Source organism: Amblyomma americanum, chromosome 1, assembly GCF_052857255.1.
Source record: "Amblyomma americanum isolate KBUSLIRL-KWMA chromosome 1, ASM5285725v1, whole genome shotgun sequence".
NCBI lineage: Eukaryota > Metazoa > Arthropoda > Arachnida > Ixodida > Ixodidae > Amblyomma > Amblyomma americanum.
Genome location: NC_135497.1, coordinates 35,543,024 through 35,561,904, shown reverse-complemented (window position 1 = coordinate 35,561,904; position 18,881 = coordinate 35,543,024). Strand labels below are relative to the sequence as shown.

The 18,881-nt window shown below is 43.8% G+C and overlaps 2 protein-coding genes across 3 annotated transcripts in view; both read left to right on the top strand.

Moving 5' to 3' along the window:
* The window catches only part of LOC144112633 (uncharacterized), a 65,538-nt gene that overhangs the window by 11,753 nt on the left and 34,904 nt on the right, over window positions 1-18,881 (top strand). For both annotated transcript variants that reach the window (XM_077645432.1, XM_077645433.1), the window contains 3 exons: window positions 3,851-3,954; window positions 4,563-4,712; window positions 5,051-5,161. The gene's annotated coding sequence lies outside the window, so the exon portion shown is untranslated. The remainder of the gene's footprint in view (window positions 1-3,850; window positions 3,955-4,562; window positions 4,713-5,050; window positions 5,162-18,881) is intronic.
* Window positions 8,527-18,159, top strand: LOC144112634 (inactive selenide, water dikinase-like protein). Its single transcript, XM_077645434.1, has 6 exons — window positions 8,527-8,889; window positions 12,629-12,711; window positions 13,681-13,769; window positions 14,390-14,583; window positions 15,920-16,129; window positions 17,328-18,159. The coding sequence occupies exons 3-6, from the start codon at window positions 13,717-13,719 to the stop codon at window positions 17,510-17,512; spliced, it is 642 nt and encodes a 213-aa protein (XP_077501560.1). The 5' UTR covers window positions 8,527-8,889; window positions 12,629-12,711; window positions 13,681-13,716; the 3' UTR covers window positions 17,513-18,159.

The following is an 18,881-nucleotide window of genomic DNA, read 5'->3' as shown; positions in this document are numbered from 1 at the left end:
TGCCAATGCTTTCCAATTCCCAGAAGCCTTTCACAAGTCTTTCAGTGCTTTCAAGGACTGTGCTTACCCTGAGGACACAGGAGTTGGCTGAATTGTCAACTGAGGTATGCACGGATATCGGACCCTGAAACATTCAACCGAAGACCGACCCCAGGACAACCAAGTCAGCGTTTTGCTGGGAGCATTGAATTTCGCCCGTCACGAATTTCCACAGGGGTTCAGCGCCAATAAGAAGCCCAATTCCGGGTACCACTGGCATTTCCGGCAGTAGAAGCTTGTCCGCGATGGGCCGTCCTGTCTCTTCTATTGCTCTGACAAAGTCGTTTTCGACAGGCACCTGGACTATGTCGTTGCAGATGAAAGGAACCTCAATGGCCTCTATAATGTATTCCTTGTCACTGTACTGGCGGCAAAGATGCACTTCTACTAGACGACGTCTTTCTGGTGCTGATGTGGCTGTCCCAAACGTACTCAGCTGGAGAGAGGTTTTTTTACTTTCTTTGAGGCCTAAAAATTTAGAGATGTCCTCACAGATAAAGCTGCGGTTACTTCCCCCATCTACGATGCCTCGAATGTAACTGCGCCTACCTTTTCCAATAGCCCAAAGCCGGCAGGTTTGCAGAAGAATTTCATTGTTGACGGAATTTCTGCTGCTTGCATGCAAGCTGTTAATCTCCAATCTTGGAGTCACCTCTAGTTTCTTCGGCTTCCAGTTTGGGTTGCACACTGATCACACATGTCTGCCGCTACACTTCCCGCATTTCAGTCGGCGGTGGCAGTCTTTCAAGTGATGTCCTCTCAAGGTATATCGGAAACAGCGGTTGTCCCCTTTAAGTCTTTGCAATTTTTCTTCCCTGTTTATTTTACTGTCGCAGTCTGCAGCGTTGTGAGTAAGTAAGCCGCAGAAAAAGCACTGTTCCCTTACTTGGGAAGTTGCGTGCAGTACCGCAGACGTCGGCAGGAGAGACAACGATTTCTTTTCGCTTTCCTGTCTGACTTGCTTGTAGTCTCTATTGCTGCTAATACTGCTCTTTTCCCAGCTTTCAACTTCGACTGTAAAAAAAGTTAGTTGTTCCAGCTCACCGTCTGAAGGGATCGTGACAGATGTAGCCTCACCATTCTGAGTGTCGCTAGGTGAACGCGGCCACTCCGGAGTGTTGGCCAGCCGTTTATAATAGCCAACGACGATGTCAGCAGGTAGGGCTTTCAAAAGAATGTCTATCATCATGGCAGAATAAGTGGTCGAGCTCACCTTCAACCCATTCAGTCCGGGCACATGGCATTGAACGTGATCCACAAGTTTCGCAGGCCTCGCACGTCGTCCGATGATGTTACGGACAGCAGCGATCTCAGATGGGCAAGGTGCTCCTGGATAATCTGTCGGGCGTCGCCAAAGCACTTGGATAGAATGTTTATGGCATCGTCGTAGCACTCCCCTGTCGCCTGTAATCCGGCTATCGATGGCGCTGCCGCTCCACTCAGAAGGCTTCTTAAGTAATGAAACTTTTCTCCCTTTGTGAGGTTTCCGTTCTCATCAACTGCTTCTTTAAACTGCTCCCAAAAGCCGCGCCACTGTCGAAGCTCACCGTTGAAGGTCTGCAGCTGGAGGGTGGGCAGCTTGACTGCACTGCGGTGAACAGCTTTGCCGCCGCCATGTTGACTTCCTCATTGTGGCTCTGCCGGCTGTGTAGCCAATAGGCGAGGAGCTCTCAGCAGTTCAGCTTCTTTCGCCTTCAGCTGTCCAAGCATGCTGCGTCCTCGTACCGCATGACCGTCTCAAACTCAGAAGCGAAGTCTTCATCAGCAATGGAATCTTCCAATTCGGCGTTCAGCTTAAGCAACTCGTCGTTGTTGGCTCCAAGTCTTTCGATTAGGGAGCACAATGTTCCGATGTCTGTCGTTCCCAAAGCTGCATTGGCCTCGGTGATCAGCTTGTTATTGGTAGTTTGCTGTCGACGCGCTGTTCTCTTTTCTTTCGATCTCTGCATGATTGCGCAGAACACGAACCGTGGCGTCACTCACTTTCTCCGTTACCGTCGCAGCCTGGTTCCAGCTTTCAGAAGATCTCCAAGTCCTGGAGATTGCAGTTCCCGGGTTTCGGCACCATGTTGCGAGAAATTCGTGTGGGAGAGTCGAATCGTGCGACGGTGAATTTTCAGGAAACAGTGACAACTCGTAGACGCATTCTTTAACAAACAGACAAGGAAAACTATTGACTTTACGGATACACAAAGAGTGGTCAGACGGAACACCCGGCACAAACGTCTCCCTTCTTTGCCGTCTAAGAAGCCACTGTCTTGCCGAGAGTCCGAGGGGCACCGGCCGGTTTCAGCTGCACCCGGCCTTTCGCTGCCCAACTCACCTCCTGGGCACCGTCGTCGAAACCTGATCCCGGGCCAGACACCGGCGATCCAAAAACTGGGAGTGTCCCAGCACTGCTCCGGTCCCCAATGGCACCCCGTCGCGCACACGTGCGTAGGAAACACACACACACACAAAAACTCAAAGTAGGGCACACGGGCGACGAGAAACACAGGCAGTAGTAAACGATGCCGTTCGTGAAAGACGCACTCACCCTTCCCCCAAAAAAAGACAGAATACACAACACCCTCCTCCCATTGGCTACAGTTGGCGCGATGCTTCTCTGAACTTACCTGAGCTTCATCCGATTGGCTGCAGCTTGCGCAATGCTGCTCCGAACTGACCCGAGCTCGGGATAGTATGAGCACAAGACAAGATTCTTGCTAGCGGTTGGTACATGTGGAATAGTGCTTTCGCACTGAAAGCGTGAGGGCGGGACAATGGCTGTCAGTGACTGAAATAGACAGTGAGGTGATAATAATGTTGATAAAGATCCAAGTGTACTTTAGTTTTACAAACTGAACACAGACACTCAAGTAGTTGCACTCTGTTTTACAATACACACTGATTATTTAATAAATAATTAAAGAATTTAGTAGCTGAAGACATGCACGACGCTCTCTTCTGGTACAGCAGATTGACTAAACATTTACAGTTGTGTGGCCAGCTTTATTCTGGTGTTCGGTTATAAAGCTCATTACACTTTCGGGTACAGGCCGGTAGACTATGTTTCATTCCTTTTCGTGTGTCTCAACATAGTATTGTGTTGGATTATGAATAATGTTCCCTTTCAGTACAAATTTAGCCTCACAAAAGGACTATAGACACCAAAGTTTTTGATTGCACTTTTTCTTCTTTCAAGTCATGCTTTAGACATTAGAATACATAGATCACCACCTGGTACTCACCTGTGACTGCTAAATTTATAACTGAATTTCTTCTTGGCACTGTTTAAGTTTTAGTTTCATCAACCAAATGGTGGGTGTGACAAGTAGGACACATGAGACACGAAAAGAACGGCAATTTAACGGCTGATATGTTGCTTGTTGTCATTCCAGCTCTTGAAGCAAGCTGGCTTAAGGGTTTTAGTGAATTGAAACTATGTATCACCATTTATATTACAGGTTTTTTTTTTGCTATCGTTCGGTTGATTAAAGTGAAATAGCATGAAAGAAGAAATTCGGATACAAATTATTTAGTGCTCATAGGTGAATACCACATGGTGGCATAAGTATTCTAATGTTTAATGCATCTTTTGAAAGGAGAAAACGTGGAACTAATGCTAGGTGTCTGTAGTTCTCAAAGTCATAATGGGAACAAAGCCCAACACTGATAGTGTGTGGACAGTTTAACCTCATTGAAGAAATTTTGGGTGCCTTGTACAGTGCTTTTAAATGTAGTAACTCTGATAACTTCCCTGAAAATGTCCCTTTCTTCAAGAAGCTACTCATAACAACCTGGCTAATATACATATTTTTTTTCCATTCAGACATTGGCATGGATTCCAGTGTTGTGCCCCTTGGAGATTCTGGTTATTCTCTGGTTCAAACTATTGATTACTTCTATCCATCTGTTGAAGACCCCTACATAGCTGTAAGTGTTCAACATTGTAAAAAAATGCTTACCTGCATTTAGTAACCTGATGGCAGATTGTATTCTCAAACCTCAACATCACAGTGCTGTGCTGTCACTTTGGTCGATTCTACAAAAAATACTAAGTGTTATTCTTTTGCAGAAAGTTATGTGTCTGTAGATTTAATAACAGGCAATAAAACTAAACAAAGCAGTATTAAATATATATTCTTGTAGTCGTAGGAGTATCACCAAACTTTTTCTATAATCAGAGTTTCTAAAGCGCTAATTTTGTTAACTTATTGGCTAGTCTGGATAACAGGTCACTTACTGAGCAGTCTTATTGGGCTCAAAACCACACTATAAATATACTTTCTATAAACGTGTAAATAAATCTAATTGTAACAATGATGTGTCAATGCAGTAACGGCGTTTGTTACCTTACGTCGGCGGTTGTTCTAGAGCCAGCCAGCAGCGCGCGCTCAGCGATAGCACTGCCGCTACTGCGCTGACACATCTTCGTTGTTACACAGTAATAAATCAAATAGGTGACAGGCCTCATGTTGGTGTCCTGTGCTGGCACCATGTGTACAGGATGTATTCTTATTCATTGTTTTTGTTTGTTGCAGGGCAAGACAGCATGTGCCAATGTGCTGTCTGGTCTTTATGCACTTGGCATGACCCGCTGCGATAACATACTGATGGTAATGGCTGCCAGCACCAAGCTTACTGAAAAGCAGAGGGACATTGTCGTGCCTCTTCTCATCAAGGGAATCAAGGTAGGATCGGCCCCTACTGCAGTAAAACCTAAGGTGCTTGCATCAATGTTTTGAGGTGTGTGTAGACCATGGCTGCCTATCAGAGCTAATGTGAGTGTGAGGGCACTAGTTGTGTGAGCTCTCAAAATTTGAATGCAGTCTCAGATTTCTTTTTCAAGTTCGTGCGCTTAGCATGGTGAAGAGATAACTTGAGAGAAGATCTACAAGAGATGTCCATGTCAAAGAGCAGCTGTTCAAGTGTTTCAGCTTTTAAATCTTTTCACTGCCTGAGTTTATGCCCCAGTACTGAAGTCATGAACATGGTGCAACTAGCTTGAATGGCATTTGTTTCTCCACAGGACTTGGCTGAACAAGCAGGCACAAGGGTCACAGGAGGGCAGACTGCTCAATCCTTGGCCTATAATTGCTGGCGTGGCATCATCAGTCTGCAGATAGTTTGAAATCATCTCGTGAGTGCAGTAATCCTTTCCCTTTTTTCATTCTGCAATGAATTAAGTTTTCCGTGCTGTATTTGTCTGTGTTAGCATTTATGAAATGCAAAATGTGAGCATTTGAGGCTGTGTCTGTTGGGCACTATGTGTGATGAATTTTTCCAGCATGAGCATGGTTTACAAAGTTCAGATAAACCTTACCTAATACCCAAAGAATCACCACACTGATGATGTAGTTTGCCCATGGAAATACTTGACTGTACAGCCAAAGCTCATAATTTGAATTTCTGGATAATTCGAACTGTATGACCGGGTCTGGCCATGCTCCACTGGGGTCTATGTGAAACATAGCCCATTAATTTGTTAATTTGAACGTGAATGGTTTGTGCCACCAATAATTCGAACAACGTGCCACCGCGCCTGGGGGGCGGGGGACGCTGTGAACCAAGAAACATCCCCACTAGGCTTGACCACCTCTTCGGAGAAGTGGGCAGGGTTAAAATGGCCTGAGAGGCTGGGTAAACGAGGGAGGGGTTTCTCTCTCTGTGCTAGCTGTGGCAACTAACTGCATGCCCTCCGAGCCGGCTTGCTTGTATGTGTTGATCTCGAAGGCTTCAGTAGCTTCCTGTGTTGGGTTTTGCTGTTGAGAAGTCGATCACATGACCAGCGACGAGATGCTTACAGCGAATCAGACATGTCACAGCGTCTCCAGCACTCCAAATCCGAAACCACGCAGTCATGCACGAAACTACGACGTGTGCGAAATGAATGATTTGGAGCTTGGCTGATGTTTGCTGCGTGTCTTTGTCTCGGCTTTTCAGTGCCGTTTTCATGTGATTGGTTGCGGCCGGAGCAGTCAATCTACACGGTGTACCGCATTTAGAATTGTCTTCAGTCTGCAATAATTACTGTGCCAAAATGCTTGAAGAGAAGGTTTGATTTTGATTTTTGATTTATTTGTTTCTTTCTGATGCAGAAAGAGGAGCAAGAGCAAAAGCGAAATGCCTGACGATGGCTCTTGCCCCGCATGCAGTTTGGCACAAATGTTAAACATAGCTTTAAAAAAAGTTTCACACCAAATGTTCTGGGGGAAATAAGAAGGGAAAAAAAGGTAAATAAATCATGTAACGAAAAATAACAGTATACAGCAAACAATAATTCTTACATGCCGACACAAAGTACTTGGTACAAAGATTGCAAATATATAACAAAATTCTGAACATGGTTGTTGCAAGCTTTGGAACAACAAGAATTGCAACATCATAATAACAAAACAACAGCAAGATACAAATGAAAATGCACTCCTAAAAAAATAGCAATTAGGGACAGAAACATGGCAGACTATGTGAGTTCTAAGTTATTTTCCAGCAGCAGAGCTCTAAGCCTGTTTTTGGAGACATTAGCACTCAGATCTGTTAATCCTTGTGTATTTTATTTAGAAGGTTAGCTTTTTGATATTCAATATGTTGTCGTCCATGATTCGTTCTTATTTTTGGCGGCCGTAAAGTTTCCCTATAGAGTGGGTATGCTGGAGCTGCATTGGATTTTTGTACACTGTAAAGCTTCGCTTTTTTTATGTACTGAAGCAATTTGAAATAATAAATTTGATTGGCTTTTAGCATTTTGTATTTCAGGAAAAGCGGCCTTGTCCGCAGTAGTTCCGGTGGGCCGTGATATTGCTCAAATATTCTTAACACTTTTTTTTGCAGGGTAATTAATCTTTTGTAACTGTGACTTGTAGTGGTACCCCAGACTAAAGCACAGTAGGAAAGCTTGGAGTAAAAGAGTGAGTAAGAAAGTACAGTTCGTAACCATTGAGGGATGAGTGGACAAAGCTTAAAGAGGCAGCCAATTGTTTTACTTAGGTCAGCTATGAGGCTGTTAACATGAGAATTCCACGATAAGCTTTCTTCATACCACATGCCTAAAAATTCTTGAGCCTTGACTTGAGCGATTTCTTTGCCATCAAACAGAATTTCTATGGGAGATTTCCTAGGCTTGTTTAGCGGTGCAAACAATATGTATTTCGCTTTCTCAATGTTCAAGCATAATTTATTTGTGTTTAACCAAGTAGACAGGTGGAACAAATAGTTATTGACAGCATGTTCAATATCAAGGAGTGGATGGCTAGAGAAAAATACATTTGTGTCATCTGCATACATGATTAGTTTCGGGGTATTAGGAATAGAGCATAAATCATTTACGTATGTTATGAACAGCAAAGGCCCGAGAATAGATCCCTGTGGAACGCCTTTTTTAACTGGCAGAACTGGAGATGAAATTTATTAAAACTGACAAATTGATAGTGGTTTGACGGATAGCTTTTTATTAATTCTAGTGGTATTCCGCGGATCCCATACCTATTCAGTTTAACTAGGAGGACATCATGACACACAGAATCAAATGCTTTACGCAGATCTAGAAATAGTCCAAGCGTATATTGTTTTTGTTCAAAATTTGTTATCTCATTTTTTATGTTAAGCAGGGCTGGTTCTGTAGATTTGTTTTTTGAAATCCGTACTGCATATTACTGATTACATGATATTTATTGAAAAAGTTTTGTATCCTGACATTGATGGCATGTTCAAAAAGCTTGGACAGGATCGGCAGGACTGAAATTGGTCGGTAGTTAGACAAAGCAGAGCTGTTCCTACCCTTAAAAATCGGATGTATGCGTGCTATCTTTAAGCGGTCTGGAAACTCGAACATACAATTCATGATATGAGCCAAAGGAATAGATATTAAATCAGCTACATATTTTATCGGTCCACATGAAATGTCATCATAGCCAGCAGCTGTATTATTTTTTAACGTATTAATTATTCGTTTCACTTTGGAAGGTGTCATGGGAGTGAACATGATCGAATTTGCAGTCAGCACAACTAGTAACAGAGTTATTTTTTTGTTTTGTGTTAAGGTTGGCGCAATCGGAGCAAGAAACAAAGTAGTTATTCATGGCGATTGCAGCTGCACAGCCAGACAAGACGCCCTTCGGCGTTGTAATATACAAGTCTACACACGGTTTCTCTTGATTGGTTTGGCTTCTAACTTCATTCCATATTTTTCGGGGTTTGCTTCTTATTTTTGAAAATAGCTGCTCATAATACTGAGTTTTCACTTGTTTTACCAGCGAGTTCACCATATTTCTATACTTCTTGTATTCAGTAAACTCTGTCGGGTCACGACATTTAACAAAGGCGTGGTACATCTTGTTCTTTCTATTTATCATCTTCAATATAGCTTTGCTGATCTATGGTTTTCTTATTTTTTTACTGTGCCGCTTCTGCGTCTTTACTGGAAAAGACTGATCGTAGCACAACATAAGTTTATCGAAAAACACATCATACGACTTGTTCGGGTCTTTTTCACTTAGAATAGGTTGCCAGTCAGTGGTACTGATAAGAGAGCGAAAGATTTCCAGAGCGCGTTCGTTTATAATGCGTGACTCTTTAATTTCTCTTTCTTTATTTTTAAAATTCGCAAGTGGAATGGAACAAAAGGTTGGTAGGTGGTCGCTTATATCTATTGATAATAATCCAGAAATACTGCCGGGGCGGATGCATATTACTGATACAGATATCTAGTAGCGTGGCAGATTCTGCCGTGAGTTGGGTCGCTTTTGTAGTAAGGTTCACACATGCAGTGGAATTTATCAGTTCGTTCAGTTGCCTCGCCGGTGGGTTGTGAGAAAGCATGTCGATATTCACGTCACCCATGACTGCAAAGGGAAGCCCTGAACTACTGAGGTAATGAAGAAGAGCTTCAATGTGTTCAAAAAAGTGTAACTTGTTCCCTGCTGGTGGCCTATAGACCTCCTGCATGTTTGTAAACAAACGAGGTGGCGCTGCAGTCGCTATCGAGCTCGTGGTAGGCAAAAGGTCGGGGAATGGCGTCGCGGATAGGTGTTGAGCGCGGGTTTTCAAGGCTTGTAGGCGCGTTTCCAGTTTCTGCAAATCATAGCAATGGTCGATGCTTCCAACTTAGTAATTTGTTGAAGTACACGAGCTCGCGTTGGCCACGTGCGGCCTATAAAGAGAAATAGTTTGCCACTGTGTATTGTATATATGGTTAGTAGTAAACATGTAGAAAGCGTTCCTGCCGTTTATTTATGCGCTAGGCATTGAATGAAACAAGTTTTGACACTCTGCACTAGCCGGAATGATTTTACTTCGGGACAGTAGTGAGGGGAAGTGCTGGCCTTGTTTCGTCGGAGCAGACGTGCGCTCATCGTCTGCTGACATACGTATGTGTCGCGCTGTGCGAAAAGTGGGGACAGCGTCGTGTCCCCGATCTCCTGTCTCGCTTAGCGCTGTTTTTAGCTGCATGACCACGCACCAGCCAGGCCGACTTGTCCTCTTGTTAAGCTGGCTGATTTGGTGAAAATTTTTGATTTCTAGAATTATTTTCTTTCCTAGCTCTGAAGTCTAGTTTCGTGACGAAAAGTTATAGCAAAATATTGAGTACAAATTTATAAATTACGCTTTTTAGAAGTGTGGTCGTCAAAAATTGTGAGGTAATTTCTTTGATTTCAGTGCCGCATTTCTTTGACCAAAGCGAAAGCGAAGATGCCATAAACGAGGGAATAAACTTTAAGGTTCGTTTTGTGACCTCTCACATTTTCTGCGACTGGATCATTCACCTTCGTAATTCGCATGAAAATCAAATTATTCCATTTGTCGCAAACTATTCCTGAGACGTTGAGGAGCGTAATAAATCGATTTTTTTCCCTACACGTGTAGTACTGTGTTAGTTATTTCTTGTAAGAAACGTTTTCATGTAACTATGCATGCATAAGTACCGATCATATAGAAAAAGAACTAATCGCGTCATCGTACAGAACAGGGCTTTATGTACATGCTGGCATAAAAAAACCGCACTATCTACTCAATTATTTGAGACCTTGGGGGACTTGACGACGGTGTTAATTATAATTACACAGAACTGCACCAGGTAAAGCTATAAATAAAAGGAATTACTGAAACTAGCATAGGAATTTCATATTTGCACCAAGTTTAGTTACATATCGCATGCCTGAATAACGAAAACACTTTTCATTGCCGCGTCCCCTCTCAATCTCGCCACGTGTCTGTTAGTAGCACGCCTGCGGCTGCTTCTTTCCAAACAAGCTTCGCGATCATGTACTACCTCATGAAACATGACACATGCATGATGCAATGAAAAAGCGTATTTTATTTTATTTTTATTTTTTTATTTTTAAACAAGCATGTGGCGTTCAGCACACTCAAGGTACGCTATTCTAAGCACACCAACGCGACCGCGCAAGATTGACACAACTTACCAGACTTCTTTCTACTCGAATGAAATAATTACGTCGTCATATCAAGAAATAGTTTCAAGCAAATATTAAATGTCATAAAACGGGCCATTAAAACATGGTGTGCTATTAACAAAAAAACGCATTCCTTGGGGGGCGAGTGAACCTGTCGGCGCCCCGCACACTCCGGCTCAAGGTGATAAGTATGTGTGCAGCTGCATATGTCTTTTTTTTCCTTGAGCAATTATCAGCCTACTATCCTGAAGCTCAGGTGAATGAATGCAGTAACTTGCATGCTATTAAGTGCATTGAATGGCAGTGCCTATCGACTCCCAGACTTCGCGCTTTACTACCGTGGCCCAATGCCTGTTAGCCAGTTTCCGAATGCGGCATTTATGCGCGAGAAACCTATCGAGGCTAATTTAATATTTTTTATGCTACTACAGTCGAACCCCGCTACAACGAACGCCGCTTCAACGAAATTTTCGCTTCACCGAAATATTTCAGATTCCCCGTCAACTAGCCATAGAAAACAATGCATGCTAGTTCTCGCCACAATGAATTACCTTTTCAGGTGCGTTTCCGCTTCAACGAAATTTTTGTTCAGTGGAGATGGGCTTAACGTTTATTTTACTACAAAACAAGCATAATGTTACCCGTCCGCACGTTCATGGCATTTAATTTCACTGAAAACTCTTGCTGGAATCGATGTGTGCCCCACAATGCGTCGAGTGCGAATGGGTGGTGCCATTCAATATCGTCCGTCACATCGACAGAGAAGCGCAGAGGAGCCGGTCCGACGCAGTGCGATTGTCCGGTGTTTCATTTGTGTTAGTGTGCTAGATTCGACGCCAGCACGGCTACGCCGTGCAGAAAGCGCAGGTTCCTTTCTTTAGAGGATAAAGCACGCATAATCCGAGAGGCCTCAAGCGGGAGGAAGAAAGGTGACATCGTCTGCATTGCATGTGATGGAATCATTTGACACCATTCATACTTTCATTGGTGTGCATGACGACGACATCGCGATGCAGTTGTTGGCCGAGTGTGAAACTCGCACACAACGCTGATGTCCACTTAAAGGAAGCAAGCCAAGATGACCGAATTTTTTGGAAATAAATGGTATTTTTGAACAGTGAAGTCATACCTGTTTTTTTGGGCTGATTTCGCCACAATGAAATTTCCGCTTCAACGAAATTTTTCGCGCACCCTGTGATTTTCGTTGTAGCGGGGTTCGACTGTACACGGATCCAGCAGTGACGCAGCTGGTCAATACATGCTGCTTCTGCAGTGCACAGGCTTGAAGCAGCCGCCGGTAGCTGCTGCAGCTGCGGTAGGCACGGGCAAGCGGAACCTGTTTTGCCTACCATGCGAAAGTCGCTGCCAACATCAGCGCCACCGCATCTTCGTGACGTCGCGGGGTGAAGGAGGCCCATAGACTACTACAATCACAGCTGCATCTAACCGCATCATGAGGCATTCCACATCATTTGTGACCATTGAAAACTGCGATATGACATCATGTTTTTGTGACTGCAGCACGTATACGGCCATACCACCTCCCTTATTTTTCGAACGAACTAAGCCATTATACCTGTATTGTTCAAATTGTGGTGGAGACTCGCCCACTGAAAGCCAGGTTTCCGAGAAAAGTATAACATCAATTGAAAATGCAAAGGATGACAACAGATCATGCAGTCTATCTTGCTTATTGCAAATACTGCGTGCATTTATATGCAGTACTGTCAGGCGATTTTGCGAGCTGCCTAGGAATGAATTAAGAGTCAAAATTACATGGTATTCGCAGTTTATATCTGTGTCCATCTTGAATGCGTGCCATGCAGAAATATAGGACAGTTTGTCTACTCTTCGTTGGCTGTCATCTTCTCGAGATCATCCATGCAAGTCATCCTAACTACCGAAGAGCCATCGCACCTCCTTCTTCCTCTTAATCGCCGCACCAAGCAACTGTTTACCATACCTTGTCAGATGCTCATTTACATAGACAGTAGAGGAGGTTTCAAACCCAAGCTTTTTTGCATCCATCCTGACTTTCTTGGCCTTGTTAAGTATTGCGTTCCTCTTAGTTCTGCGGACAAGCCGAACCACAATGTTTGATCCATCATGGCGTGCAGTGGGTACACGATGGCATATGTCAATGTCCTGTTCTGTAATTTCCTCTCCAACAATGACACTAATTTTTTGCACAATAGATAACGGTTCACCATCGAGTGGAATGCCTTTGATCTCAAGGTTGTTGGAGCGCTGATACTGCTCGAGCTCATCAAGCCTGCGTGTGAGTTTATCATTTTCTGCTTTCAGTTCACAGTTCTCTTTCAGTACTTGCTGAATTCCATCTTTAAGTTCTGTCATTCCTTGTAGGCTATCTTCTATAGCTCTCAATTCAGCTCTTAGCTCATGCTGCAGGTCTTCGATTGCTTTTGCAGTATCGCGGTCGTCTTTTCTCATTTTACAGCTTTTTTTCTCTTTTTTTTAAGTACACCACATTCAACACATCAGTCAATATAGTTTGGCAGCAGCGCACAATTTCCACATAATAGGCGGGCACTGAAGTTATCAAAAATACCTCACCTGCAAAAGGCAGATAAGATACGTGATGTGGTCCCGATGGTACGCTGCTGCCAAACTGCGGAGAGGCGTTGGCCTTGCCGTCCTTTTATAGCTCCGTAGCCGAGGCTTGCAGCCCTCTGCCGGGATCACCCTGGTGTCGACAACTGGCGTTGCTGAAGCAGCACTTCCTTCCGAGATTTCTTTCCGCTCCTTTTCAGGCTGCAAAAGGCAGATAAGATACGTGATGTGGTCCCAATAGTACGCTGCTGCCAAACTGCGGAGAGGCGTTGGCCTTGCCGTCCTTTTATAGCTCCGTAGTCGAGGCTTGCAGCCCTCTGCCGGGATCACCCTGGTGTCGACAACTGGCGTTGCTGAAGCGGCACTTCCTGCGTGAACCAGACGTGAAGTTGATGCCAGTGCATTATCGCAACAGGATATCGCCAAAAAGCGCACTCATTGGTTTGGCAGTGTGCGCCTCGAGCCAGGGGTGGCTGCAAAATCGGACAATATACGTGTGGCCGTCCGGGTTACCTTTGCTTGTCGACTTCAATGCTTACGCAATCTCGCGACTCGCAAGTGTGAATTTGCAAGTCACAGAGGTTGCACTATAGGGTTTGGTCGAAAAGCGCCAGACGCGAGACGGTGGTCCTTGTGACCATGCTCAGTGGTGGTTGTATGCCTTTTGCAACTTCAGTGGGGCCCTCCGCTGTGGTATTTTTGGACGCGCTGAATGCTACTCGCCTCTTCAGTTTTGAAGGTGAAGAAAAGGCCTTCAGATAAAAGGTAAGAGGTGCTGAAGGAATACTTTAGGACAATGAAATGGCTAATCTCACTACCCAACTGCTTCCCAAATGCTTATTCTGTTCACTTTTGTTTTTTCGAACGTCAGTCAATTTGAACTGTCGTCGTCCCTGTCGAGTTCGTATTAACGAGCTTTCACTGTACTGCATAATTCACTTTTGCACAAGTTCAAATCATGTCTTATTGGAATTGTCATTATGTCAAGTGCTATCCCGCACCCACCAACGATGTTCTTATAGCATTTTTCACTCCACTAAGTCAACGCTGATACTTTTTGCAAGTAGAGTACTTATAGCAAAGGCCCAGCAGGTGTGTCGCATAGACAGTGAAATTTTGAAAATGGCAATATAATGTAAACAGAAAAAGAATTGCAACAAGAACCCTTGAACATATGCCTTCCTCCAGAGCAAAGAATGACAGCAATAGTAATGCCATGCCTGTCTCAACGTTATCCTTGGAGAATGTTAGCTACAGAAGTAGCCACTGCGTCATTAAAAGCAAGTTGTTTCAGAACAACAGAGAAAGCCCTAGACAAAAACTGGAATGTTCATCAGCCTGGCCATTTAATCGAATTGCTAAATGTTGTTATGATCCCTTTACAGGCCAGACAATGCACAGCCTGGAGATGTGCTGGTGCTGACCAAGCCCCTTGGCACCCAGGTGGCAGTGAACGCTCACCAGTGGCTGGAAAAGCCGGAGCGCCGTGCTCAGCTGGACAAGGCTGGTATCAGTGAAGAAGATGTACGCAGGGTCTACGTCCGTGCAATGGACTGCATGGCACGTCTCAATCTCAATGGTTGGTGCAGATTTGTTCATGTCTGCAGTTGTTTTTTAGTTGCTTATTTGCTTATGTGCTTATTTATGGCAGTCTTTGCAATGCCTTCCTGGGGTATTGTAGAGGTGAAACATGTACAGTCACAGAAAGAGAGTGCACGGATATTAAAGTGCATACAAACTGTGAGCAATGCTTTAAGGAGGTGACAACAAAATAGTTGATAATTGAAGTACAGCAGTGGTCAGGGCAACAATAATAAACTCATGTCCCATGATGAAGACAGCTTCCACTACAGTAATCGTAACATAAATAATGAGATGGGATATGGTATAGCATTGAAAACGAAAAGTGCAGGTCATTAGTGCAAACAAATAAAAAGAAGCTCCAAGAATTTGATAACGCACTTAAGGAGATGTTGCTGCACATGGTAGATTCTGCAAAATATTCGAGAGCAAAGGACACCATGACATGTAAATGCACCAAGAAATTGGGATGTTCATTTGGAGAAAAAGAAGGGATGGGCAAGCAGGGAGAAGGATTAAAAAGGCAGAAGTAAAGAAGGGAAGATGTAAAAAGGTGAACGCACGAAGAGTGATGATGCTGTCGCAGCTAGACAAGAGTTGGGAGAAAAGGAAAGTCGTCTTGTTGAAATATTGGTTAGGGGACTGAGGATTCCCCTCACCACCAGTTGTTTGTTTTCTGTTGTGATGCATCCAATCCTTGTGGCTGTCTCTTTACTACCACGGCCGTTCACTCCAGTGTGATGCCAATGAATAAGGGAAAGAAAAATGAAAATCATTAAAGTCGTGTCTTTGGATAGTACAAACAAGGATACAGGTTAGATTAGATTGGAAAACACTATCCTTGAGATGGTGGTGGGGCTCGGAAGTGCTGTATTTTGTCCGTCTGGTTTTTGCTTCCTTGTTTATTGCATGAAAATATCTTAGCTTGTTAGCAGCCCATGGGAAGGGCGACAGTGATAACCTGGCGACCAACATTAAAGACTGCATTAATTTAGTTACTACCACCTCACAGGGTATGTTGGTTGTATCTGTGCAGTCTCACATTTTGCAAATGCAAGTATGTGTGTTCCACTTACTAGTACTTCACTGTCTGCATGCAAGAAGGCTACCACAAAATTGCAGACTTTTGACGAGGAAAAGTTTTCGTTTTGATCAAAGCAGGTCTTTATCAGACCAGCTACATTTTTTTCCTTTTATATCATGAAATGAGAGGCATTGTATGACTATTCATCAGTTGTGTATTTTGGGACCAAGTGGGCATTGACTTTCACTTCACTCTTGTTTGTGCAGAAACTGGGTCAAAACAAATTTTTTTGCCATTGTTGTTCCTGGAGCTCGGCTGATGCACAAGCATGGCTGCCACGGTGCCACAGACGTGACAGGCTTCAGTCTGCTCGGCCACGCCCAGAACTTGGTGCAGGTGCAGCAGCGCTCAGTGGGGTTTGTGATCCACACGCTGCCCATCATAGCCAAGGTTCCTGCCCTGCTGCCCGCCACGGGCACCTCCTTCAAACTAATGCACGGCCATTCGGCCGAGACCTCTTGTGAGCCACTGACTAACAACCAGTGAAATTTTTTTTTCTCTATTGTTGTATTCTCTTCTCATGTCTTTGACAGCTTTTTTAAAATAGATACAACACAACTTTTCAAGCTTTCACCATCAGGAAGTGCTAAAATGCATGCAGAATTTAGAGTTACATGAAAAAGATGGTGTTCCTGTCTGAAAATCTCCTGTTGTTCCTTGGAAGGATATGTTGTTGTCTCCTTTTAGGTGAAACTCTTTTCTGATTTTTTTTTATGTAATTCAGATGCTCTACTCTGAGTAGTACCAGGACAAAAGAAAACAAAATTGACAGGACGATCATGAAACCTGATGCGAGAACACTGTAATAGCAGTTGGATTTTCGCTCAGTGATTACATTGATGCTTTTACTTTAATGAATGCTTTTACTTAAAGCCGAGTGCAACAGAATTTTTCTAAAGGGTGTCTAGGTTGGCAGCCCCCTAGCTAAGGGGGCATGGTGGGTCTGTGAACGGTTGGGTATGCTTCCGGGGTCAGCTGGCTTTTCCACTGTCTCTTTGAATTTGATTTTACTGTTGCTCTTTTTGCTCTGCTGCTGCATGGGCTTCTGGTGTGTGGAGGCAGGCAACGGGTTGGTGATGGATGCGTGGTTCTTGTGGACGGTGGAGTAGGGAGGTCTTTGGCACTTCTCGAGGCTTCACATAGAGAAAATTTCTTGTTTTCACATAGATAACGCTGCCCTTAGCACTATTGTAGCAAAAATTTTTTTTTTACTTGGCAATGCAAACTTCCTGGGAATGCCAATAAATGGCAACAGCGGCATAGCGTGTGTCCTTTCCACAGGCTCTTTGATAAATCAGAGCATAGCGATGGTTTCATCGCGCGACTCAGTATCTTGGATCACCCACCGGTCACCCAAGATGCAATGAACGTGTTAAAGCATCATTTTGGGTGTTTTCTCAAATTCTCTTTGCAATATATTAGCATATGGAATTTATTTATTTTGTTTATTTATTTATTTTTCAATACCTTTAAGGCCTCTGCGGGGCATTAGAGAAGGAGTGGAGTGCATGAAATATATATATATAATCATAGCACAGGAATTGCAGCAATTTAGCGGCAATTTCATTTCAAGCTTATTGCATAGGTTGCAGTGACAGCTTATACTGTTGAAATTTATAGCGTTAGTGAGTTGCAAGTTTCCATTTTCCCTTTCTCAGGCGGACTGCTGATGTGCCTTCCAAAGGAGAATGCCGATGCATATTGCAAAGAAATTGAGCAGCAGGAGGGAGACCCAGCGTGGATCATAGAAGACGTTGTTGAAGGGGAGTGGGTAGCAAGGCTGATGGACTCTCCACGCATGCTCGAAGTGCCTTCAGCCGACAAGGAGTCCAAGCTGTGGTAACACAGGCTTGGGAATAGGGGACAGGGAAAGAATTGGTTGTGAGGAAGGTTTCCAGCCTTGCAAGGAGTTTTGAAGGAGTGAGCTATGAAGCTTTTACTGATGGGGTACCTTATGGCTGTCATATGCAACTACGATTGCCACATACACGAGTGGCGACAGCTTTGCTCTTATGCTGCATACCACTGACATGAACATGAGCTAAATGGGCTCCAAACAAACATTTTGTGTTGTGTTAGTGATATTTTATGCACTTTATGAGCACACCAATATTTTTGTTAGTCCTTAAACATAGTCTTCTACAAACGTTCGTTATGTAAAATATTTGCCCCTTATATCATATAGTGGTGTTGATAGTTTGTTCAGTTAAGAGACTGGCTGTTCCCTGAAGAGACCTTTATGAATCTGCACTGACTAAATATTACGGTGGTGTTGAGGATGGATTGTCTCCCGTGGGCATCACCCACAGCCTGTCATTGCTTAAGCCTGTTCAGCCATTCGCCATGCATTGGGAATAAAAATATTTTGCAAAAAATCTGGCTATTGTCTGTGCTGAGAGTGTGCATGGGCACACTGAAGCTTTATCCATCAGAGTCATTATAAAGAGCAGACATTACTTAGCACCATTAGGGACAGGTTGCTCCATCCAATTCTTTTATGTTGTGAAACGACTTTTGAATTGAATTTTTGTGAAGACCTTATTTGCTCGTTTTGTCACAAATCATATAAACAGCACATTGCAAGAAATTGCTCTCACGAATAATGTGGCTAAAAGGAGCACTAAGGAGCTTGTCACTTATCCTTTCCAAAATTTATTCCTCAGGATTTTACCTTATTTTGTGAAATATCAAGCTTGAGAAAAATGACTAGTTTACAGTATCTCATTTCGGAACATGAACATTGTGCTTGGTTCAGTGTCTACTTTGGGCACTGCACATGTCAAAAGCGCATATAGCGCTCCTGCACATTCTTATGTGGTGGACGTAAATGTTAAGCGATGGAGCATGCTGTAACAAGACACATGCAAACCAACCTGCGCATGATGCTGCCATCAGTGAGAGTAACAATGGGAACTTCGGTTGCAAGTGTATTAAACGCTGTTGAAGGTTCCATATCTGATCATGGGTTTTGGTTGCTGAAGCATTTGGCGTTGTCTTTAGCGCCGTCTTGTTGTGACTGCGGGCTCCAAGTGATTGTGACGAAACTAGCGCGAGGCGCCAGCTACTTGCAAGGAGTGATCGTGGGTGAAGCCCATGGCTTTTTCTCTTTAACGGCTAGCGCCTTTAAAACGTTTTGGACGCGGCGTAGCCTTCCTTCCGTTTGCCATGTGGCGTGCTCCAGCAATGTGCTTCCAAGACTCTTCTATGCCTGC